This window comes from Cinclus cinclus, chromosome 12 (genome assembly GCF_963662255.1).
Source record: "Cinclus cinclus chromosome 12, bCinCin1.1, whole genome shotgun sequence".
Classification (NCBI taxonomy): domain Eukaryota; kingdom Metazoa; phylum Chordata; class Aves; order Passeriformes; family Cinclidae; genus Cinclus; species Cinclus cinclus.
The window spans coordinates 14,298,799-14,323,270 of record NC_085057.1 but is presented as its reverse complement, the minus strand read 5'-3'; the positions used below and the strand labels follow the sequence as shown (position 1 = coordinate 14,323,270).

The 24,472-nt window shown below is 59.3% G+C and overlaps 1 protein-coding gene across 2 annotated transcripts; it reads left to right on the top strand.

Annotated features, from left to right (window-relative positions):
- SEMA3F (semaphorin 3F) lies at positions 1 to 22,440 on the top strand. 2 transcript variants are annotated; one of them, XM_062500924.1, is made up of 19 exons: positions 1 to 133; positions 3,096 to 3,259; positions 11,440 to 11,600; positions 11,769 to 11,831; positions 12,277 to 12,396; positions 13,715 to 13,795; positions 15,863 to 15,956; positions 16,277 to 16,396; positions 17,337 to 17,476; positions 17,554 to 17,668; positions 17,855 to 17,924; positions 18,031 to 18,175; positions 18,291 to 18,513; positions 19,338 to 19,426; positions 19,742 to 19,783; positions 19,947 to 20,104; positions 20,186 to 20,253; positions 20,742 to 20,875; positions 20,954 to 22,440. In XM_062500924.1, exons 2-19 carry the CDS (start codon positions 3,148 to 3,150, stop codon positions 21,362 to 21,364), a joined length of 2,346 nt encoding a protein of 781 aa, XP_062356908.1. In that variant the 5' UTR covers positions 1 to 133; positions 3,096 to 3,147; the 3' UTR covers positions 21,365 to 22,440. The 2 variants fall into 2 exon arrangements, with proteins under 2 accessions (XP_062356908.1, XP_062356910.1); XM_062500926.1 differs by lacking the exon at positions 13,715 to 13,795.
- Positions 22,441 to 24,472: the final 2,032 nt, after the last annotated feature.

The following is a 24,472-nucleotide window of genomic DNA, read 5'->3' as shown; positions in this document are numbered from 1 at the left end:
CGCCCGGCGCTCACGGGCCGGGGCCGCGGCGGCAGTCGCGGCCGAGAGATGGCGGGGGGCCGCGGGACCCCGGCGCGGCGCTGAGCCCCGCCGCCCTGCTCACCGCCCCTCCGCCGCCGGGACCCCCGCGGAGGTAAGAGCGGCGGCGGGCGGCGGAGCAGATGCCCGGCGCGGGGGGCGCCCCGGGAAAACTTTCCGCCGTTCGGAACTCGCGCGTGTGGGTCCCCCCCCCCGCCGCAACTTGTCGGTGAAGCGGGCAGGTGGGGCTTGGGCTAGTGCCGGCGGTGCGGTGCTGGGACCCTATCCCCGAGCCGCCGGCGGCGCGGGGTGCGCTGGGGACCCCCGGTCCTCGCCTCGCAGCGGGGTTATACTGAGGTGGGAGGACCCTGCCGGTCCCCCTGCTCCGGGAAGCCGCGGCTGGGCAGGCGCGCCCCGTTCCCGCCCGGGGCGGCGGGACTGTCGCAGGGCATGGGGGTTGCGGCAGGGCTCGGCGGCGAGCGGGTGCCCGGGGAGGGGGTGCCGGGGGACACACACACACGCCGGAGAACGCCCGGCACCCTGGAGCAGTTTGTCGGAGCCCGCCCCGGTAGGACGCGAACCCCAGCGGGACGGCGACCCCCGGCAGGACCCCGCGCCCCGGCCGGCTGGGGCTGCGCGGAGCACGCCCGGCTGGGGGGCGCAGGGGACAGCCGGCGCTCCCTGGGGACAGGCCAGGCGTACCAGAGCGCAAAGTTGTGCAAAGTTATTTCCCGGGTGCGCGGGGCCGCGCTGGACATTTAGCGCTATTGTATTGTGTTGCGGGTTTTGTTTTTTTCCCCCTATTTTCCCCCCTTCCCACTGATGGCATCGCGCGCCGTGGCCGGAGGTGGGCCAGGTTTCCCTCCCACTGTCTCTCCTGCCTCTATAGCTTTTCCCTCCCAAAATATTTCCTGCTCTCTCCCGAGGCCACGGGGAGCAGGCGTGCAGGAAGCCCTATCCCGGAGTCCTCCCGGGGTACTCCTGAGGCATCCCCTCAGTCCTCTTTGGCCATTCGATCCCCAAAAGGAGCCCCTGTTCCAGACGAGAAAATCTTTCTCTAATTGCTTGGGCTCGGCGGCGCTGGGTTGACTAGCCTAGGGAAGGGGGGATAAAGCCGAGTGGGATTTTGATTCTTCTGCGGCAGCACAAGAATTGGCCAAACTTTAATTGCTAAAAAACCCCTCCAAGCTCAGACAGCCTGGGGGCTGGAGGGCAGGAATGTGGCCACTCTCCCGTGGAGTTCTCAGTTTCCCCGGAGTGCAGATGACCCTGGAAATGGAGATTTCCTGGCTAAGGTGCACTCCAGTGGCCCGTTTCCCTTTTTGCTTCCTTGGAATTTGCCTTTCCCAGCCGGGTCTGGGTGCCCCTCACTCACCGCCGGCCCTTTCCCCTCTCCTCGCCCTGCTCTTGCTGCGCTCCCCTCCTCTCCCTCTTTTCCTTTGTTTGCCATCTCGCTCCCAGTCTCTGACGCGTACGCCGCTCCATCCAAATGCAATAGTAGGATTTGCCAGAATTATTTCCTAAAGCTGCCGGGGAGAGGGGGGAGGTTTGGATGGAGGGGGGGGTTATTTAACTGCAACCAACTGGAGTTTTGGCTGGTGGAGGAATTGGGGGTGCAGGCTGTCCCGGCCTGGCGCTGATGGGAAGGGCAGAGCCTGGGAATGGGTAGGAGAAGGGGAAAGGCAGCCTGAAAAGGGACCGAATACCAGTACAATGGAGCAGAGCTGGGTGTGCTCAGGGGCAGAGGAACAAATTGAAATATTTACTGACCCCAAAGGAAAGAAGGAGAAAAAAAAATACGCAGCCCCAGGGAGCAACGGTGCCACTACTCTCAGGGTTTTGCCCTGCTGCTGGTGACAGTGCTGCTGCCCTTGTCCTGCTCGGGGCTGGGGCTGGCGGTGTGGGTGCTGTGCACTGCAGGAGAAGCCAGCCGGACCACCCGGTGGGGTGCAGGATCGCAGCTCAGCATCTCTCTCCGGGGTGCCCCAAAGGGGGCATCCGTACAGCTTTTTTGGGTGTGCCTGTCCCCTGTGGGGCTGTGTGGTGGCAGCTGGCAAAGCCCTGGAGGGCATGGCTTCACGGGGGTGTCACGGTGGGGGATCCCTGTTCCCACAAAGCTGACCCCCTTTGGCTGGGCTGGCTGGACACTCCCCACATGCCTGAGCCCACCCCGGTACCGTGGCACAGTGCATCCCACCCAGCCATGCAGCTCCCTGGGGACGTGAGGGGCTTCCCACCGCGGGCCTCCTCCCAAATCCTGCCTGAAGTGCCCTGGAGACCCCCCAGGAGGGTGCTACTTCGGGAGGGGGGCCTGACCCAGGGGAAGGTGCATCCAGGAGGGGCAGTGGGGTGCACTGGGGGCCAGCGTGCACCGTGCCGTGCCGGGGTGCGTGTGTGGCTTGCTGGAGGCAGCTTGGCGGACTCCACTCAGTGCCGGAGCCCCAGGGAGTCCAGCTGCCTGGCACACAGGCAGGGCTTTTTTTTTTTTTTTTTTCTCCCTCTTCTTTTTCTTCCTCTTTTATTTATGAAAAAAAAAATCTTTTTTCTTTTTTCTTTTTTTTTTTTTTTTTGGTACGTTCTTGGAATAATGAAGTCCAGATTTCCTTCATGTTGGAAAGATTTGATCCCAGCTCTGTTCACTGTGGCTTTGCTGGGGGCTGGGAGGAGAGGTGCAGAGGCAAGGGCTGGGAGCGGGACCCCTTTGGCTGGCAGGGCAGCGGGAGCCAGCCCAGTGGGGGGATGGAGATGCTGCAGCTGAGCGGGGGTGTGAGGAGGGATGCTCCTCACCTGGCCAAGGCTAGCCTGCTGGGGTGGAGGAGGGTGCTGCAGCAGCTCTCAGCACGCTTGCCTCGCCCTACGTTCTTGCCAGGGAGGTGAGGCTGTGGCCCCCCGATTTGTGCCCCCCACCCCCCCCAGTCTGCAGAGCAGAGTTCAGCCTCCCAGGGCTGGCTTCCAGTCCTGCTCAGGGGATGCTGCATGCCAGCGGGTATTGGAGAGCGGGATGTGGGGCTAGTACCCCCAGGGGGGTGGTGGGTGCAGTGAACTGACATTGCTCCCACGTGTGCCCTCCTTGGCAGGCTCGGCTCCCCCAGACTCCCCTCGATCTCGGCACCCAGGCGCGTGCCCACCATGCCCGTGGTTGGTGTCCTCCTCTGGGCCACCCTGCTGACTCTGGGCTGGCGGGCTGCCCATCCCAAGGACCACGGCATCGCTACCCCCAGGGTTCAGCTCTCCTTCAAAGGTAAGAGTCTGGTGGTTGGAGTGGTGGGAAGGGTGGGACCCCAAGATGGAGGAAGCCACGGGCACCCTCAGTACAGGCTCCTTCTCCGCCTCCTTCTCACTTGGGGGGCATCAGCAATCTGCACCCTCCGAAATCTCCATGGGAATCCATATCCAGGTGTGGCTGAGCTCCCAATTTACACCAGCACAGGCAGTTCTTGGGGGGCTGGTAACCTGCCTAGTTCCCCCAGTACGCTTCCTGTGGTGGGTGGGTGGCTCCCTCCATCTGACAAAGCTGGGTGCTGAGGTGTGGGAAGCCCCCCCAGCAGCACCCCGATTCCAGACAGCAGCTTGACGCCACCCCGACCCCCCCAGCTGGTATTAACGCCTGGGAGCTGGCAGGGAGCCGGGAGAGGCAGGAGGAGGGGAGGGTGCTGGGTGGGGGGAAGGGGCTTAACCCTTTAGTACCAGGGCTGCTTAGCCCACCCAGCCACTCTAGGAGCTGTGGGGGGACCCCTGGGTCAACTTTGGGGTGTACATCAGTGGAGGGGTTTGTCTTGAGCTCCTGTTTGGAGGTTGCTGAGCAGGGCAGGCTGGGGCTAAGGCAGGTCCCAGGGCTGCAAACCTTGCGGAGTGGAACGGAAATTGTTCCTGCTGTGGGCTTGCCTGCTTGGATGTGTGTCAGGAGGTGACAGACATGAGCAGTCTCATGTCTGCCTCCCCTTGGGGTCCGTGGGAGAGCTGTGGCTGTGCTGCCTGGGCCCCTCCTTTGCTGTCCCACTGTGCCTTTGCCCTCTGGCCACCTATTGTACCTGCAAACCCAAGGATGTGGTGGCAGAACTGATGGTGAGCACAGCAGAGCCAGGCAGGAGGGGCCAGGGGGGCTGACAGCAAATGCGGTGAAGCAGCAATAGCCATGGGTGTTACAGGCTGGTCTTGACAGAAAAAATGGCTGGTATGAAGAGTCTGGGGACAAGTCCAGGCTGGAAAGCAGCAAGCAAGTTCCTTCCCAGAGGCAGGCGCCACTTTCCTCTCCAAACAGCATTTTTGGAGGGTTTTGGGGGCTGCTGAGGCATTTTAGCTGCTGTACAGGTGCTTCCCTACCTTGGCTTAAAACACCTTTTCCTCACAACTGTGGGGAGGGGAAAGTCCAGCCTAGTCTCAGCTGGACCTGGTGCCCACCACCACTGTGTGCTCTAGGAGTGAGATTAATTCTGGATAGGCATGGTTAAGCTTGCTGTGCCACAGGTTAGGGGCTGTTTTGGGGCTGGTTTTTTTTGCCCCAGCTGGTTGGAGCAGTGGTTCCTGGCTCTGCTCAGAATCTCCAGTCCTTCTCCCGCCTGCCTGAGGTGGTCTGGTAGGGCTCCCCCTGCCCTGACTGCCTAGAGGGGGGAATTTGTGGTGGGAGAAGGGCTGATTTGCACTGGCACATGGAGAAGGAATGCCAACAGTGTGCTGGATACAAGCACAGTGGGGTTGGGAAGGGGGTGCCAGTTGCCTCTTTCCTGCTTGTTGTCTGACAAGGGTGGCAGTGGGAGAGAATTTTCCCAGGGTCTTCCTCGAGGGCCGGCTGGGAGCCACACACCAAACTGTTGGTGAGCAGCTTCCTGAGCTGATCATCTGCATGCAGCCATAGAACCATGAGATATGGGGTGACAGAGGCACTTCGTGGATGGTCCAGCCCCTTCTCTTGCCTGGAGAGGCAGGGATGATATCCAAATGCCTGGCCCCAAATCTCCCAGTGCAGCTGCAGACAGTGGGGTTGGGTGTGGTGGGTCTGGGGGACACTGGTGTGATGAGTTTGGCTGTGCTCTGCTGTCAGGGATGGCTGTGGTGCCACAGGGGACCAGGTGGCCATTTGTGCTGTCACAGCTGCTGGAGTTGGGGTGCGGGCCTCTACCACAGCATCCCTCTGGCTAAAAGCATCCCAATGGCAGAGTGGGATCGAGGTGGCCTTGTGGCCAAGGTGCTGGGGAAGGAGCTGCCATGTCCCCAAGTGTGTGCCCTGGCGCCTTGGCTGGGCGGCTGCGCTGCCTGGAGCCCTGCCAGCTGCGGGAGCGTCTCTGGGTTTGTTTGCCTTTGGTTGTTATCGCACACCAGAGGTTTGTCGCAGCTCCCCGGGGCCTGCGTCATCCTCCACAGAGCCCCGGCGTCTCTGAGTGCATTAAAAACAAAAAATCTATAAAATACTGAAGTGATAGGAAAGGGGTGGGAACTGAGCTCCTGTGCCCTGGTGCAGGGTGATGGGCTGGGCAGGGTCAGTCCTCCCCCCCGCCCCGTCCCGTCACCCCTGTGGTCTCTTTACGTCTGTCCTCCTCTCAAGGCTTTCCTGTCCGTGTGCCGGCAGGAGGAAGGTGACCAGCATGGAAAGAACAGTGCTGGGAGCGGCTCCGGCACAGCTCCCTTTTGCCAACAGCTCTTCCCAGATCCCAGCCTAGTGCTGGCCAGAAATAGGGTGGATATTTTTAATCATCTCCGTGCTAACAATTCACTCACTCCCCACACTGCTGTACACATCCTGTGGCCCCCTCTGCTCTGGGCCTTCCTCCGGGCTGGGGGCTCGGGCACCAGAGAGGCTGGCCCATTCCCCACGAGGATGCAGGAGGTGATGATGATGATGATGGTGGTGATTCATCCCTCCGTGTCCTGCTCCCTGTCCAGCGTGGGAAAAGCGTGCGGGAAGGAAGGGTGGGCTCTCGCCGCATCATAGCGGGAAGCCCTCGAGGTCAGGGCACTCGGTGGGATTTCCAAACGGGAGCTGCTCCCCCAGGGTGGGGAACAGCCCTGTGGGCACCTCTCGGAAAAGCTGTGGCTGAGGTCCAGCTGGGGGCAGCCCTGGCGGGGAGGGGTCGGGTGAGAGGCAGGGCAGTTCCTGCGGGGGGAAGAAAATGACTTTAAAAATAGTGAATTGAGCATGGAATCACCTCTGGGCTCTACTGCCAGCCCCCTGCATGGCCTGGCTCCTGCCTGCCTCGTGCCTCAGTTTCCCCTCCCACCCTGCCGGCATCTCTGCCGGTGGCCAGAAGATACCGGTAGGCTTGATCCGGGCCAGGGGGTGGCAGATGGCTGGAGAGGAGCCCGGACAGGAGACCATGTCCTAGGGGCCCAGGCGCCCTCCTAAGCTGCTGCAGCTGTGGGCACTGCTTGGCGACAGCAGGATGGGATAAACAGGGCGGTGCGAGCAGGGCCAAGGGCTTTGGGGACAGCCAGCGCTGGGAATGTGCTGGGAACACTGGCACTATTGGTCCCCACCCTGCCGTGAGTGCCCCATGCCCCTCAGACCCCGTAAAGGTCATGGGGATGCCGCCGTCCCCTTTTCCCCGTGCCCTAAGGGGCAGGGACATGGGACTGAACCCTGTGACCCCTAAGAGGATTTCCTTGGCTGGGACAGTGGGGGGCTGCGGCAGGGCCCCTCCACCCGCTGGGACCGGCTGCTGCTGGGGCTGAGCTCCCTGGCTCCGGCTGCAAAGCTCCATAAGCTCCTTAAATCCTCCCCCCCAAAAAAACCTTGTGCAATTTCAGCCTCCCCCCGAAGCCTATATCTAATAAGCTAGTTATCCCTCAAATTAACAATGCTCCTTATGGAACAGCAGGGCCCTTCCTGGGGTCCTGGCATGGGTGTTCTCCCCACTGCCGTGCCGCTTGGGCACAGAGCAAAGGGCCTGGAGCAGCCGCAGTTTCCACCCGGCACCGTGCCCTCCCCTGAGGGCCTGTGGAAAGAAATAATGTCCAAACATTAAACAAAAAAGCCCAAAGAGCAGTGGGTTGGGGCGCCTCAGCTCAGCACTTTGCTTTTGGGGTGAATAAAGTCTTTTTTTTTTTTTTTTTTTCTGAAGTCAGGCTCTATTCTGAAAGGGATTTCATGCTGCTGGAGCATCCCCTGGTCACCACTGCAGTGATGCTCAGTGGGGACAGGGTCCCCCCTGCCAACGCCGCTCGTTGGGGCACATCCACACCAGCACTTGGGGCAGAGTTGCTCGGGGATGAATCAGCTGTTTCCGCTGAAAAAAAAAAAGTGTATTTTCCTTTTTTTTTTTTTTTATTGTTTTTTTGGCTAGCACCCAACCGGCCGGGCTGCGGGGAACACCCGGCCGGCACCTCTTTCATCCCGAGGGATTTGACCCGGGTGGCTGCAGCACCTGTGCTCTGCCGTGGGTGCCGGCACGGGGCGATGCTCCAGGGGGGCTGGAGATGATCGGGGGTGGAAGGCAGCAAGCGGGAACAGGAGTCATTTCATCTCCCAAGCCCCTGCAAGGCAGCTTCGGTTTCCTCCCACCTGTGAATCGGTTAAATGGGAAAAGAGCTTGGCTGGGGGCCACGGAAACTCTCTTATTACATGTAATTAGGTTAATTACATCATAAATAACCCATCAAGGGGTAGCGGAGTGACACTCAAACAAATAAGCAATTCTGCTTTCATCGGACGACCCACCCAGCTCTTTGATCAGCCCCAATAACAACAAATGCTTTAACCACGAGAGGGGACACATCCAGCCCCCTATCCCTCTCCTGGCATCGCTCCCCATCCTGCCCTCTGACGCGTGCCCAAAAAGCTGCATCTCAAATTTCAAGTAGGGAAAAAAATTAGTAGGGAACATAATCAAAATTTGGGGCATGCTTCTATATTTGTGGGATAAAACGCTGCAGGATGGAGATGGGATTTATCCCTGCCGTGCCAGGCTCCCTTGGGATCAGTGCTGGGCTTCTCCATCGGCATTTAAAGTGAATTCATTCTTCCCCATGCAATGAAAGGGCTCCCGAAAGGCGCTGGCTCCGCCAGCCGGGGCGGGGGGCGGGAGTGCGGTTATTGAATATAAACACGCCGTGTAATTTACATGCTAATTATGTTGAATGCGCTACAAGCCCATAATTAGAGTCTAATTAGGTGAGAGCGCCTGTAATTGGTTTTGGGGAATGCAGTGATGGTGCACCTGGGGAGGTGACCCGCTCGGGTCGTAATGGCATTAACTCTTCGTGCTGGTGCCCTGGTGATGTTTGGGGCAGTCGGGAGGATTTGGGGTGCTGGGAGGAGTCCCTCTGGGTGCTCGGTTTATCGAGAACCCCCAAAATCTCCCTTTTGCTTTGGAGATCAGCACTGGTCTCCGTGCCAGTGGGCGATGAATAGGGACCACTCACCCCTGCCCGGTGGAGGCCAGTGGCGACAGCCAGCGATGGTGGACAGCTGCCGGAGCTGGGAATGCAGCCCGAAATGGGCATTGCAGGGGGAATTTGGCTTTGCAGAGCATGCAGTCGGGCGGTGGTGCCGCGGGCAGAGCATCTCATCGTGCCTCGTTGCCAGCCCTGAGGCTCCTGGCCGCCGGCATCACTCGAGGGCACAGGGTAATTACAGCCCGAGGACACAAATCCATTGCGGGCAGGAGAGTCCCGGGGGGCTCGCTGGGGGCTCCGCGAAATGTGAGGGGACGGTCCCCGGGGAGGCCACCCTGGCTGTGATGCCGAGCGGCTCCTGGCTCCGGTGCTCGGCAATTAAAACAGGATTAGGCTCCCGGCCAGGCGGGGAAGCTCTGCCGGTGCCGGGATTGGCAATGGCGAGGCGGGAGGGAATATGCTCGTTGGGGCGCATCGGCTAATGAGCCGGCTTCTCCAGCCTGGCCGGGGCCCCAGCCCCACTCCATCCCCAGGGACACCCCACGGCTGCTGGGGGCAGGTTTGGGGGCACAGTGACGCTGAGGGACTAGGCAGTGCGATGAAGGTTTGGTAGGTCAGAGGTTGTGACAGGGTCTTGCCCGCCCTGCCATTGTCTTTGGAGAGGGCGTCACGGGGCAGCGGGTCCGGCACCGCCCTGCTCTGGGAGTGCCCCCTCTGATCAGTGGGCCGTGGGGGGCTGAATGGAGCCCACAGTGGGGGGCCAAGGCCCTTTGTGCTACTGCCCCTGTCCCCTGCCAAGCCCTGGAACCGCCCATCCTAATGGATGTGGGATATTTGGGCGTGTCACTGACATGGAACCCTCCACTGCCAAGTGTCCTGGCGCTCCAGGATCCCGGGGCTGTTGGTGCTGGTGTCCCCAGGCTGGGCAGGGATGACAGATGAGGGGCTGTCCTGGCATGGGAGCTCCTGTCCAGTTTAGTTGCCATCCCTGTCTCAGCCTGCTCCAGGTGTCTCTGTCCTGGGTGGAAGGCCTGGCTGTACAGTTCCATCATTGGCAGCTGAGGACGAGCTTTTCTGCTCTGCCTGTGTCCCTCAGTATCAGAGCCTTTCCTGGCTCCCAAGCTCTGGTCCCCACCAACACCAGCATCGCACTGAGGGAGGCACCAGCACACACACAGAGTGTGGGGCACACACCTGTACACACACAGTGTACGGGCCAGTGGGGCAGCTTCAGGACATAGGACAGGCAGGGACCAGACCCAGTGTGCCATGGCACAGTCAGGGACCACTACAGACAGGCTGGGGACGCCATGGGTGGCATGTGAGCCAGCACCAGCAACAGGGAGCATCTGGAGCCCAGATGGGCCAGGCAGGAGGAGGAGCCTGCTGTGGGTGGGTGGGTGAGCAGCTCCCTGGCCCCCCATCCTTGGCACTGTTCCACTGCACATTTGCCATTGCCCCCCCCTCCACCCCCCCCCCATCTGCAGCCCAAATTCCAGCCCCTGCGCACCCCCACCGTGCTCATCCTGTCTGTCCAGCCCTGCAGAGAGGCAGGCCCCCAGGCCGGGGGAGGTTCATGGCACATCCCATGATGACTGTTCCCAGCTCTGATGGGTTCCCACCCTGTGTGTGTGCACTGGCCTCACTGTCACGGCTGAGCGGGTCCAGCATCTGCGCAGGTGCCCACTGTGGGGCTGGGGAGCACTGCTGCCGGCCGTGGGACAGAGGGGGTGCCCTGGATGGGATGAGTCCCTGGAGGCACCTGTGGGACACTGCAGTCCCTTGTGCAGCCGGGAGGTCAGGAGGATCTACAGGAACTTGGCTCCCACTGAAAATGGAAGCTGGCTGCTGGAGCCCTGCCTGGTGCTGCCTGGAAGCTGCTGTGATGCTTCCTGACACTGACCTGTGGGACCCTGCTCCTCTCCTCCCCAGGAAGGAAGGTTCCCAGAGCTGCTCCCAGTGCCTGCACAGGGCACCCCTCTGCATGGAGGGACAAACTCCACAGGGTGAGGCTGCTCACTGGATCAGTGTATCATGGACGTGGCATCTGATGGTAGGTTGTGGCAGCTGATGGTTGTTCGTGACATCCAAAGAAGGTGGCGCCTTTTTAAAGAGTGGCATATCCAAAGAAGTTGGCTTCAGAGGCTGATGGCATCATGTAGAGGTGGCATCCAATGACTGTTGATGGCATTCTAAGACAGCAGCACCTCCTAAAGGAAGTGTATGGGGAAGATGACGTCCCAGGGGGATGGCATCTGATAGCTAGGAGTGGTATCCAAAGGGGTGGCATCCAGGGCAGATGTCATTTCATGGAGGTAGCATCTGATATTTGGGGATGGTATCCAAAGGGGGTGACACCTTCAAGGGGAGTGACACCTCCGAAGAGTGGCATCTCCAAAGAGGTGGCCTCCAGTGCAGATTGTATCCTGTTGGGGTAGGGTGCTCTGTCTTACTTATGCCCTGGCCCCTGCCGCGTGGTTCTTGGCACTGGCCCACATCATCTGCAGCACTTCTGCCTTCCATCTGGCTGCCTTATTGCACTTGTGAATATTCATGACCCTCATTATCCTCTTTCACTCTTTGCTCCCACACTTAGGCTAAAAATAACTTTCCAAGGGGGGGATGGGGTGTGCGGGGTGGGTGGGAAGCTCATCACCTCCCCTGGAGCTGATTCCTTGGGGTCCCAGCTCTCCTGTCCTAGAGGGAGGCTTGGCTGGAACATGAGGTCACAGTGCAGGAGGGGGATGATGCTGGAAATTTTGGGAGCTGTGAGTGGGGTGGCAGAGAGCCCCAGCCTCCTGCCCCATCTCAATGGCAAGCTCCACTCCCTTCTGTGGGCTGCTGGATCTCCTGAGCCCAGGTTCTGATGAATTCTATTCTGGCCATTCTTGGTTGTCCCAGCTGGCTGTGAGCATCTCTGTTATTGTCCCATGTCCTGCATAGAGGTGGCAGTATCATGGTGCTCATGGAGTGGAAAGTGGGCACCTCTTCTCATAGGGTGTGCTCCAGCTGGGTCCAGGCTTGGACTCAGGGATGACACTGGCAAAGACAGGGGGCCCTGGGGTACTGACACCTTCCCCTTTCCCCTTGTAGAGCTGAAGGCGACGGGCACAGCACACTTCTTCAACTTCCTCCTCAACTCCAGTGACTACCGCATCCTGCTGAAGGACGAGGACCATGACCGCATGTATGTGGGCAGCAAGGACTATGTGCTCTCGCTGGACCTCCATGACATCAACCGCGAGCCCCTCATTGTAAGCTGCCAGGGCAGGGCAGGGGGGACCAGCTGGAAGGGGGTAATTGGGCACTTTGGGCACCTTCTGGATGCCAGGGCAAGAGCTCAATGGGCGTAACTGGTGCTTGTGGGGAAGTGGTGGGACCAGGTGGGAGTCCTGGTCTCCCCTGGGTTGGTGTTTCCATAGATCCATTGGCCTGCGTCCCAGCAGAGGATTGAGGAGTGCATCCTGTCAGGCAAGAACAGCAATGTGAGTAAGCACCATGAATCCCCTTCTGGCAGTAGACTGGGGCTGGTGCCTGGCACTGAAGGGGGATTCATATCCCTGTATCCTCCTCTGGAGAAGCTATCCCTTAGCATGTACAGCTATGTCGAGATGGGGTGGTGCTCCAGGGTGTTTCAGTGTCCTGTCACCTATTCTTTTCCAGTCAGGAAGGTCCTGGAGAGCTTTCTGGGCGAGTAGAAGGCCAAGCTCCCCATGCTGCTTCCTCCTATGAGCCAGGGCTGGGCCCTTCAGCTTGCTGGTTCATGGCCCTTCAGCTTGCTGGTTCATGGCCCATGCCAACCCCTGATCCGTGCTGTCCCATGCCACATGGCCTCCGATGACCTGTTTCTTCCCATGCCCACACCAGCATGGCCCCACTGCCATCTATAGCCCCTGTGCTTGGGTTGACATGTTCTGTTCTGCTTCCCAGGGGGAGTGTGGCAACTTCATCCGCCTGATCCAGCCCTGGAACCGGACTCACCTCTACGTGTGTGGCACTGGCGCCTACAACCCCATCTGTGCCTTTGTCAACCGCGGGCGCAAAGCCCAGGTGAGGGGTGGGAGGGACGGGGGTGCTGAGCTGGTGTCTGGCACGGTAGTGCTGGCACATCCACCAGGGCACTGCAGCGGGGTGGGTGCTTGGCTCAGATCTGCTGACTGGTGGAGGAGGTTGGGGGCTGAAGCTTGTGGGCAAGGGCAGGCTGAGGGTGACCACGGCTAACAGTGTTGTGCTGCTGAGCGGGGCCAAGCCATCTCCACAGACCAAGGACTTCTCTTCACACTGGAACTTGGCTGTACTCTGATGGCAGCTTGCATACAACGTGCCCTCCCACCCTGCTGGCTGCAGCTGCTGCTGGATCTCGACTGGGACAAGGGACATGTCAACCCAGCTTCCCACTTGCTGCCAAGCTGCTGAGTCCCTCACCATCCAAGGATGCCGGCACCGGTGCTGCACAGGGAGAACCATGCAGGGGTTGTGCCATTGTGTGTGGCCATGTCAGGAGCATCCGTGGATGTCACCCAGCACCAAGGACCACAACGTGCAGTGAGAGGGTGGCATTAAAGCTGCGTGCCACCAGGCAGGATGTTTGTCCTCCAGACAGAGGAGCCTTTTCAGGACAGTCTTGGGAGGGAGCCAGTCTGCAAGTAGCAGCATGAGTATCCCAGGGGTCCCAAGCCCTGTGAGATGTCTGTCCCCTCCACACTGGAGTGACAGGTCCCAGCGTGTGTCTCCTGAGGCTGGAGAGGGAGTCACCAGCCCAAACTGAGGGAGGATCACGGCGCTGGATATGAAGGATGGGCATCTGCCTCAGAGCCCCCAGGCCTGGCATGGGCACTGAGAGAGGTGGATGCTTCTCAGACCATTCGTAATTGGGATTGGACTGGGACCGCACTGGGGAGTGGCAGCATATGAGGAGGACCTAGGGTGCTAGTGCGGTCAAGGACAGTACCGGTTGTCCAGCAGAGTCAGTGGCAGTGTGGAAGTGTTCCAGTAACCCCATGGTGCTAATAGTTTTGCTGCTGAGGCATTGCTCATCAATTGCTAAACAGGAGGAACAAGGTGACAGGTGCCATTTATTGAGCCCTCAGGTGTGAGCCCAGCCTGGCTGGCTGTGAGCAGCCAGCTCTCCACTCTCTCCTACCCCATGCTAGGGCACCCCAGTTCTGTGGGAGAGGGCAGCATCCATCCATGAGAAGGTCCTGCTGGAGGCCAGCCCCACCTGTAGCATCAAAGAACCCAAGGGGACAGCAGTGCTGCTGCTCAATGGGCATCCGTCACCCCAGTTCTTTGGGTCCCGTGCTCACCCCTGCCCTGGGGGGTCCTTCCCCTGCCGGTGCTAACTCTCTGCCCTGCTCCTTTTCCCCAGGGGTTTCCGTCGAGCCAGCCGGGAGGCCGGGAAAGCAGATCCACCGCCAGCCCCCTCAGCCCGAGACCAGCACAAAGCAAGGTGGGAACCGGTCTGGGAGCCCGCCGCAGCCGTGCCCACCTGTCTGCAGGGGCATACCAGGGCCGCGGGTTCCTTCATCCCACTGGCATGCCTCCGACCCTGGGCTGGGCGCCCCGTGCCGTGGGCACCCCCGCCATCCTCTCCCCTCCCAGCACAGCATCTCCCGGCCACCGGCCTGGCGTCGGCTTTCCTTCTCTCACTAACTCCTTCCTCCTGGTCCATGTAGGATCCCCCCGGGGAACACTGTCAGGGATGGTGGCTCTCCATCCACCGCTGACTTTGCCTGACTCCAGGCTTTCTGTGTCCCTTGGAAGTGGGACCACGTGTCGGCAGAGCCGCAGGGCTTGGGATGATTTAGGGGAGGACGCTGAAGTGATGTGCAGAAGATGTTTGGGTAGGGCCTACAGAAACATTACTGAGCAGCTGCTCACCTTGCCCCAAGAGGGGCTTGTGTCATCCTGGCAGGCAAGTGCACTCAGGGAGGTGACAGCATCCCCAGCTTCTGGGAACACCCCAGTGTGCAGCCCACCCTGACAGTGTCACCCCTGAGCCTCTCCCCTCTGGACTAACATGGGTCAGTGCATGGGCTGGAGAGCATGGGGGACATGGGCAGCCCAGTGCAGCTTGGGGCTCCCCCAGCTCCTCGGGTGGTTGAGGGCAAAGGGTGATGCTTGGCAGTGGGCATCTCCCCAGCTGCGGGCAGCTCTTGGTGCCAATTCCCCAGTGCCATTGCCATTTTAGCTCCCTCAGGTCACCCCAGTTCCTTTCTCCCTGCTGGGGAGAGGGTGTGTGTCCTAGCAGGAGCTCCTTGGGGGCTGTCAGCACATGCTTCCTGGCAGCTCTGGTGCATTTGAAGGTGTGTTAGTTGATCAGCAGCTCCAGCACCACAATGGCTCCTGTGTTGACTGACCAGGAGGGTGAGATGATGAAGCCAGTGCCAGGGCTATGCTGGAGAGAGAGAGGTTGTCCATATGAGGTGTTTGCCTACTTCAGGAGTGAGGCCAGCACTGGGCAGAGGCATTTGTGATGGTGATAGTGGCACAAACTGCGCAGTGCAGTGATGCAGATGGTGAAACATGGCTGTGCCCATCTCTGGGCTTGGGTGCCCCAGGAGGAGCTGGTGTGAGCAAGCCTTTCAGTGGGAGATGCCCATGGTGAGATTCCAGCTCCTCACCCCCTCTTATTCTTCCTGGAGCCAGGGCTCCACCAGGACCCTGCTGATCTCTCAATGGAGGATGGCTGTCTCCATGTCCATCACCCATGTACCAAAGCCAGGGCACAGGGCTGGTGGGCATCTGCCCCATTTGGTTTCTTAAGGTCCCCCCATGCCCAGGCTCCCCATGGATGCTCTGTGCTGCTGCTTTGTCTCAGCTGAAGGTGGTCCCTATGCCAGCGTGAGGAGTGACCTGGCTGGGCCAGCCCATCCCTGTGTGCCCCCAGCCAGCACTGGCAGAGGATTTTGAAAGTGCCTCCAGAGGCAGTGTGGATCTTGCTTCTGTCTGAGAATGTGTGATGGTGCCAGGGATGGCCACGGGGAAGACAGGAATGACAGCAGGGAGGCATCCCACGGAACAGACGCAGCATCTCACCGTGTGAAGAAAAGCACTGGAAAATGGCCCCTGGCAAGAGAAGTACAGTAGGTCCGGCAGCCGAGCTGTGCCGAGCTGTGCTGCAGGCCAAACCCTGCCTGCAGAAGCTGCTGGAACCAGGTGACCTTGCTGGGCAAGCAACGATGTGCAGCACAGCCAGCTGGAGTGAAGAGGCAGAGGGGGATTTTTTACCCAGACCTGGGGGATGTATGCCCAGGACTGACTTCAGCCTGATGGCTCAGTCAAGTCTCCAAGTGGTGGAGGGCATGGAGAATCACCCAGCATGTTTGGAGGAGTCGCTCACAGGAGCTTCAGCTGCTCAGGAGACCTGCAGACCCCTTGAGGGATACATCCACATCTGTCCTTGCTGCTGTGCACCATCCTGGAGGAGGCTGCCTCACCTGGTGGGCTTTGGGAGCTGTCACATGAATAGAGGGGTGAAAGTCTAACCAGGTGCTCTATTTGCTTCCTTCTTCAGGATTATATCTTCTACCTGGAGCCAGACAAGCTAGAGTCGGGCAAGGGGAAGTGTTCCTATGACCCCAAAGTAGACACCGTCTCTGCATTAATAAGTGAGTCCTGTGGCTCCCTGGTGGCAGTGCTTCCTGCACTAGGCAGATGGAATATGCAGGTGGGATGGAACAACTGCTCCCACCAGGAACAGGGTTCCTGCTCCACCACCACTGCCTGCTTCAGCTGGCTAGGCACCTGGCCCTGCAGAGCTGGGGATCACGGTTACAGACCAGTGCCAATCTCCAGAGCTCTCTGGGATGGTCACAGGCTGTGGCTGTCGGTTGCCTGGTGGCTACCGGCCAGATCTGAGGCTGGCAGTTGAAGAAGGTGGGTGGATGGGATGAGGTGGGGATTCCTGGCTGACCTCTGCCCTCTGCAGATGAAGAACTTTATGCTGGTGTCTACATCGACTTCATGGGCACAGACGCAGCCATCTTCCGCACCATGGGCAAGCAGACAGCCATGAGGACAGACCAGTACAATTCCCGCTGGCTCAATGGTGAGTTCAGGTGTCAGTGGCCCTGGTGCCCTGGGGACCTCATGGCACCAGTCCTAGAGATGAGACCTGTCATGTGGGACTCTACCCTTCTGCCAGAACAGAGACAGCAGCCAGCATGGGCAGATGGATGGATGGATGGATGGGCTGATGGATGGATGGATGGATGGATGGATGGGCTGATGTTGGATGGGTGAATTGATGTTGGATGGGTGGAGGGATGGATGGATGGATGGATGGATGGATGGATGGATGGATGGATGGATGGATGGATGGATGGATGTGAAGACAGAAGAGCAGGGATAACTGTGTGGGGCAGTGACAGACATGCGTGGAGCTTTGCTAGGTGGTGGGAGCAGACTGGTGAGAGATGGGGCTGGCTCTACCAGTGTCAGTGCTTTGGGTTTCTGTAGTGCTGAGATGTCAACCGTGTCGCCTGCAGTCAGTGACCCTGAATGTTCATTCTGCCCCGGAGCACCCCTGCCTGCGGGGCAGCAGCTGAATAAACAGAGCAGAGCAGATGGGATGATCCTGCCGGGCTTGGGAGTCAGCGGGGTGGTAACCTGAAGAGGAGGAGCTGTCAGCGCTGGCTGGGCACCGGCTGATGGATGGCAGGGAAAAGCTTCCTGAGAAGCTTCCATGCTGTGTGGTTTCTTCCTGGGGGGAAGACTGGTTCCCACTACCTTGCTTGTAGAGCTGATGTATCTCTTCAACCTGTGGACCTCAGGAATATTCCCAGGTTACCCTGGGATGCTTCAAGCCTCTCCTGGTGCACTAGAATCACAAGAAGCACCCAGTTCCTTGGATGTAGCTCTCACCCTGTGATCGCAGTGCTTTTCCAGTACTGGGGTGATGCTGCAGCAGAGGGGGCTCAGCATCCTGCTATGGCATGGAGCAGGGGTACATGGAGCTGATGGTGCCATGCTATGCTGTGCCATTCCAGACCCAGCCTTTGTCCGTGCCCAGCTCATCCCAGATAGCAGTGAGAGGAATGATGACAAGCTCTACTTTTTCTTCCGAGAGAAGTCAGCTGATGCCCCACTGAGTCCTGGGGTCTATTCCCGGATTGGGCGCATCTGCCTGGTAGGTGTAGCAGAGGACAGGCAGGGAAGTGGGCAGGGGGACAGGCAAGGCTGAGCACAGGGGTCTCACTGTTGCAGAATGACGACGGGGGCCACTGCTGCCTTGTGAACAAGTGGAGCACCTTCCTGAAGGCCCGGCTTGTCTGCTCTGTGCCGGGACCCGATGGAATTGAAACACACTTCGATGAGCTCCGTGAGTGTGCAAGGAAAGGGATGGGAGCCTTCTCTACCCCTGCAGGCTTGGGGGGCATCCTGGGCAGAGCTGGGGACACCTCTGCTGCCCCCTGCCTCTTGCTCTTCCACGGGTAACTGCTCTGCCTGTACCGTGGTGTCCCTGCCCACCTTCCCTACGGTGATACCTCCATCTTTCTGTCCCAAGAGGACGTCTTCATCCAGCAGACTCAGGACACCAAGAACCCTGTTATCTACGCTGTGTTCTCCGCTTCAGGGTGAGTGCTGACCCTCCTGGCACAGTGCAGGAGAGGAGGGAATCTCAGCTGGATGGGTGTCCTGGCAATGCCATGACAAAGGGTGGCAGCAGGTCCTTTCCCCCAGGTCAGTCTTCAAAGGCTCTGCTGTGTGTGTCTACTCGATGGCTGACATCCGCATGGTCTTCAACGGGCCCTTTGCCCACAAGGAGGGACCCAACTACCAGTGGATGCCCTACACAGGAAAAATGCCCTACCCCCGTCCAGGCACTGTAAGTACCCCCCAGGCACCAGGGGGAGGTGAACCAGTGCCTGCCAGGCAGCCAGCACCCTCAGACCTGTGCTTGGGTACCAACTCACCGAGCACTGGTGACGTTTGTGCCACAGTGCCCTGGGGGGACTTTCACCCCATCCATGAAGTCGACCAAGGACTACCCTGATGAAGTGATCAACTTCATGCGTGCACACCCGCTGATGTACCACGCCGTGTACCCTGCACATCGCCAGCCGCTGGTGGTCCGCACCAACGTCAACTACCGCTTCACCACCGTGGCCGTGGACCAGGTGGACGCGGCAGACGGGCGCTATGAGGTGCTTTTCCTGGGCACAGGTACCCACGCCGCGCACCGCGGGGAACGCAGCATGCTCCGGCGCGGCCCCGGAGGGCATGGGCACCACCAGGGCTGGCCAGAGCACGGTGCCCTCCACCGCTAGAGCGGGGTGAGGGGCTGAGACTGCCTGCCCCCCTGAGATCCCTGCCCCTCCTTAAGGCTCCAGACTGTTCTTTCCCTGTCCCGATGTCATCCCACAGACTGTGCTGTCCTGCCTCGTGCTTCCCATAGCCCAGCTCATATCCCTGAAGCCAGTGATCCGGCATGGTACTTGCCATCCTAGGGATTCTACCATGCAGCCTGGTCCTCCACCTGTCCTGGTGCCTGTTCCATGGGCCTCATCATCCAGCCTTATCCTTTCCTGACCCTGGCACCCATCCGATATGCTTCCTATTGCCCATGCTAAGCCCATCATCATCCAGCCTTGTGCCTTTCCTGCCCAGTTGCCCATCCCGGAGGCACTGACATCCAGCCATGTCTTTCCCAGACCTCAGTGCCCATCCTGGGGGCACTATCATCCTGGCCAGTGCTTCCCCTGCTCTTAATGTGCATCCCAGAGCCGCCAGGATCCATCCTGGTCCTTCTCCTGCCCTGGTACATGTCCCCATGCTGCTCTGGGCACTCTCTGGCACTCTGGTGGCACTGTCTAGACACAGGCATGCTCCACCCCAGACATAGCTACCTGCCACAGCAGGAGAGAGATGGGGCTGGGCCTGAGGGATCCTTTCTTCCCAGAGCCCCAGCAGGGACCCCCTTCACAGACAGGGAGGGCATGGGTGTCCAGGGGTAGCACTGAGCACCTGGGCACTCTGGTGTCTTGCAGATCGAGGCACCGTGCAGAAGGTCATTGTGCTTCCCCAGGATGACATGGAGACAGAGGAGCTCATGCTGGAGGAGATTGAAGTGTTCAAGGTACGGGCTGGCATGTCCTCCATCATCTGTTGAGTGTTCTTGACCCAGCCAACCAATCCTTTGGGACACCAGCCAGCCCCTTGAGACACCAGTCACTCCCTGGGACACCAGCCAGTCCCTTGGGACACCAGCCACCTCTTGGCTGGCTCTGGAGAGACTCCAGACTTTGGTCCTCCTGCCTGCTACCCACTCACATCTCCCCCTGCGTGCTCTGCCTGCTCCAGCTGCCTGTGGGGGGTCTGGGGTGCCCACCAGGGCTGTAGCGTCAGTCCAAGCAGTCATCCCTCCATCTTCTTCATTCCTGCTCTTGTCCAGGTGCCAGCACCCATCAAGACGATGACCATCTCCTCCAAGAGGGTGAGTCATAGCATGTGGCAGGGCCCTGGGTGGGCAGATCCCATTCTGGGCCCAGCTGTGGCATTGCCCAACATCACCACAGCAACAGAACAGGAGGTTCACAGGGGCCCTAATGCAGTGGGGATGAGATAGTATCTCACCCTGTCCTCTTTGTTCTCAACAGCAACAGCTCTATGTGTCCTCGGCCATAGGTGTGACCCACCTGGCCCTGCACCGCTGTGACGTGTACGGAGAAGCCTGTGCTGACTGCTGCCTGGCCCGGGATCCATACTGTGCCTGGGATGGCAGCGCCTGCACCCGCTACTCTGCCTCCTCCAAGAGGTACAGGGGGTGTCAAGGAGAGGGGCAGGGAGGAACCCTCCCAGCTACAGGCTCCCCCTCTCACCTCCCACCTCCCCACAGGCGGAGCCGGCGGCAGGACGTCCGGCATGGCAACCCCATCCGGCAGTGCCGTGGCTACAACTCCAATGGTGAGTGGGGTCTGGGGCAAAGCCTGGCAGCATGGGCAGCTGGGAGGGGAGGCTGAGGGCACAGGGCTGGAGTTGGGGACACGGGGATTCTTTGGTGGGTTGATGGTTTTGTGGGTGGATGTATGGGAAGATACATGGATGAATGGGTGTGCGGGTGGATGAGTGGGTAGTTATTAGGGAGGAAGATGAATGTAGATGAGTGGATACATTGGAGATGAGAGCAGGCAGAGATTAATGAGTCAGTTCGTGGATGTGTGAATTGGATGGATGGATGGATGCAGGGATGGATGGATGCAGGGATGGATGGATGGATGGATACATACATACATATGTTGGGGAGGAAATTGAACAGATTTGAGTGGGTAGATAGAGGGATGAATGCATGCATTCATGGATGGATGGTTGGACACCCACCCTTGGTGATAGAGTGGGCAGGGGGGAAGTGCAGTGGGGTGGGGGTGACCTGGCTGCCCATGACCCCCCTGCAGCTAACAAGAACACAGTGGAGGCCGTGCAGTACGGCGTGGAGGGCAGCACAGCCTTCCTGGAGTGCCAACCCCGCTCACCCCAGGCCAGTATCAAGTGGCTGCTGCAGAAGGACAACAGCGATCGGCGGAAAGAGGTAAGGCAGGGCACTGCTCAGGGGGTGCCGGGGGTGCCAGGTGCCAGCCGGCTGAGCCATGCCCCCTCTCCCCCCCAGCTGCGGGTGGAGGGCCGGGTGCTGCGCACGGAGCAGGGCTTGCTGCTGCGTGCCCTCCAGCTCAGCGACAGTGGCCTCTACTCCTGCACCGCCACCGAGAACAACTTCAAGCACACAGTGACCAAGGTGCAGCTCCGTGTCCTCAGCAGCCGCGCCGTCCACGCCGTGCTGGTCCAGGCGGAGACCCCCCTTGGCCTGCCAGGTGCCCCCACTCCCCGCTACCAGGACCTGCTGCAGCTCCTCAGCCAGCCCGAAATGGGACTCCTGGACCAGTACTGCCAGGGCTACTGGAGGCACACGGCCGCCAGCCCCCCGCAGCCACTGGCTGGCCTCAAAGCCAAGGAGCAGCAGGACCAGAAGAAACCTCGAAACCGCCGGAATCACCAGCCAGAGACCTATGGGCATACATGAAGCCATCATCAGGGACTTTACTAGCACAGTGGTCTATTTTTCCCCCCTTTTAATATTAAAAATATCTATAAATAAATAAATATATATATATATATATATATATACACATCCACGCATGCACACACACACACACACACACACACACACACACACCCACACACACACACAGACACACATTCTTCCCCCTCCCATGGGAGGTGGTATTTATTGGTAGGCTGTACATAGTCACTGGGGTGGTGCTATCCCCACCTCCCAGCCCCAGCGAGGAGCAAGGACCCCTGGGAAGGAGGGAGGACCCCTGAGGTGGCTGCAGCCACCATCACTGTCTTGCCCCCTGCTGAGGACCCCCAGATCCTGTTGTGCAGGGACCATGGGTCACTATAGCCACTCTCCCAGGCAGCTAGGGTATGGCACCCTGTTGGGGATGGATGTCCTGGTGTGAGAGGGGATGATGCTCTGGGGAGGGGTGAGGGTGAGGCAGGAGAGGCAGTGCCAGACAAGGTCTGCCCCCTCCAAGCTGGGCATGGCCATCGTAGCTTCATGCCTTAGTTTCCCCACAGTAAGGTTATGGAGGAGCAAGTGCTTTCTGTGGACCACCAGGCAAGCTGAGGAGGAGCGGTGAGGGTACATGGCTCTGTCCCCTCCCTAGGGCCTTGGCAGGGGTGAGATTGGGACCTCAAGGTAGGACCGAGGAGTTCAGGCAATACTGGGAGATTGGCCCCAGGGTCTTTGGATGGAGAAGGGAAGGAGAAAGGGCCATGCTGGTGTAAAACCTCCAGCAGTTGCTGGTGCTTGAGAGTGGCAGCCAGAGGTGTTTGGGGCACCCAGCCCATCAGCCACCCTCTTGGGGCACCTTGGTGGCTGCGAGGGTTGTAAATAGTTGTACATGGGAAACAGAGGGGTGACCAGGGCTGAGTAAGTGTCCCCTGCTGCAGCTAGGGGTGCTCCCAAATAAACACTGGCTTTGGGACAGATGTGGGCGCCTGCGTGTGCTCTGTAGGGGATGGAGCTGGCCCCTCACCACGTACTCCCCTGAGCTCTGCCAGGGTGCAGAGGGCTGCCCCTGCAGGAGCACCGGGTCACTGGTGCTGGGGGCAGGACAGGGGGTATGGGGAGGCAGCAGTAGTGGGTGGTACTGCTGGGTGTTGGGGTACAGTGGGCTGGGCTGGTGGCTGGTGCCAGCACTGGGTGTTGCTGAAGGCACTGGGAACACTCAGAGTCACTACTGGGGGCATGGAAAAGTACTGGAGCACTAGGATATGGTACTGGGAGCTGGTACTTGGTGGTATTGGGGGCATGGAGCAGGGGAGAAACTTTACAGAGGGCTCTGACGGTGGTAGTGGATGATACTGGGAACACTTTGATTGATAGGGGGGTAGTACCAAGCTCCTCTGAGTAGCTCCAGGAGGCACTGGGGTCAGTGCTGAAAAGTCCTGGGCTCTATCAGAGGTAGTACTGGACACACTGGAGGTTGGTACTGAGCAGTACTGGGAGGACTAGGAGAAGTACTGGGGCATTAGGATTTGGTAGTAGGAGCTGGTAGTGGTACTGGGAGCAGCGGTAGGGAAGTGGTAATGGTTCTGTAGGGGTGGCTGGGGGTTGTAGTGGGCAAAGCTGGGCTTGTAGCAGGGCACTCTGTTCAGTGCTGGGGTAATGGAAGTGGTACTGGACTCCTCTGGGCAGTCTTGAGAGGCACTTGTGTGAATACTGGGGTGCTGGGACTATGCTGGGGTCTGTACGTGGTACAGTGGGGGTGGTGTAGAGCCGCACTGGTGATGGTGCAGGGCTGTACTGGGGGCGCTGGGCTGTACTGGGGGCGCTGGGCTGTACTGGGAGATACGCTGGGCGCTTCTGCCCTCTGGTGGCCGAGCGGGGCACTGCAGGAGAGCAGCGGTGCTGGGAGGGGGAAGCGCTGGGGACAAATCGGGGGACACAAGGACAGTGGGAGAGTACTGGGGACAAATGGGGGGACACAGGGGAACTGGATTATACTGAAGTCACTGGGGCAGTCCTGGCAAGGCCTGGTGTCACCTGAGATGGGGGGACAATGGGGTGTTACTGTGGCATTCTTTGGGATACTATTTTGCTACAGTGGCAATGGGGGGCACTGGGGACGTAAGAGAGGGGCACTGGGAAGGCACACTGAGGGACCCAGAGACACTGTGGGGGGCTCACTGCAGTTGGGGTGGTAACACAGAGGTGGCACTGCAGTGCCCCTGGTCATCGGACTAGGTTTTTTTGGACTGGGAGGGGCATGGTCCCTACACAGGGACTGGAGTTGTTTGGGAATCCTGGGATTTCTTCTGTAGTCACTGGGGAGTGTAACTGGAGAGGGTTTTGGAAACCCTGTGGAGGATATGCAGGTGCTCCCTGAGGACATTGTGCAGGTATGGCTGGAGGGCTTGGGGATGCTGTGGAGGCGATACTGAGCTGGCCTGGTGGCACAGGGAGTGCACTGGTGGGTGGCTGGGCACACCGACAAGTGTGCCCGAAGGCATGGGGACATCAGTGGAGGGTTCTGGAAGGGTCCCTGGGGACACAGCGTGCATATGAAACAAAGCTAAGAATGAAACACCAGAGTTCGTTTCAGCAGCCGGTGGAACTTCAAAAGTGCACCAATAGCGCTACCAAAGCAGAACTCATCTGGTAATGCTCTTGCACCTTGGTAATTAAAGCGCAGCTTTCTCCCTGCTGTTTCCGAGGCAAAATGCTGCTTCTTCCTCCTTCGCTGTCACAGAGCTTTTGTGGGAGAGAGACTGCATTCTTCCAGTATGTATTCTCCAAAGAGATATGAAACAACGCAAAGAATGAAGCGCCATAACACCGAGTTCATTTCAGCAGCCTCCAGAACGGCAAAAGTGCACCAATAGCACTACCAAAGCAGAACTCATCTGGTAATGCTCTTGCAACTTGGTAATTAAAGCGCAGCTTTCTCTGTGCTGTTCCCGAGGAGATATGATGCTTCTTCTACTTTCATTGTAGCAGAGCTTTTGCAGAAGAGGGACACCGTTCTTGCAGTACATATTAGACAAACGGCCTGGAAACAAAGCCGGGAATTAAGCGCCAGAGCACAGCGTTCGTTTCAGCAGCCTCCAGAACTTTGAAAGT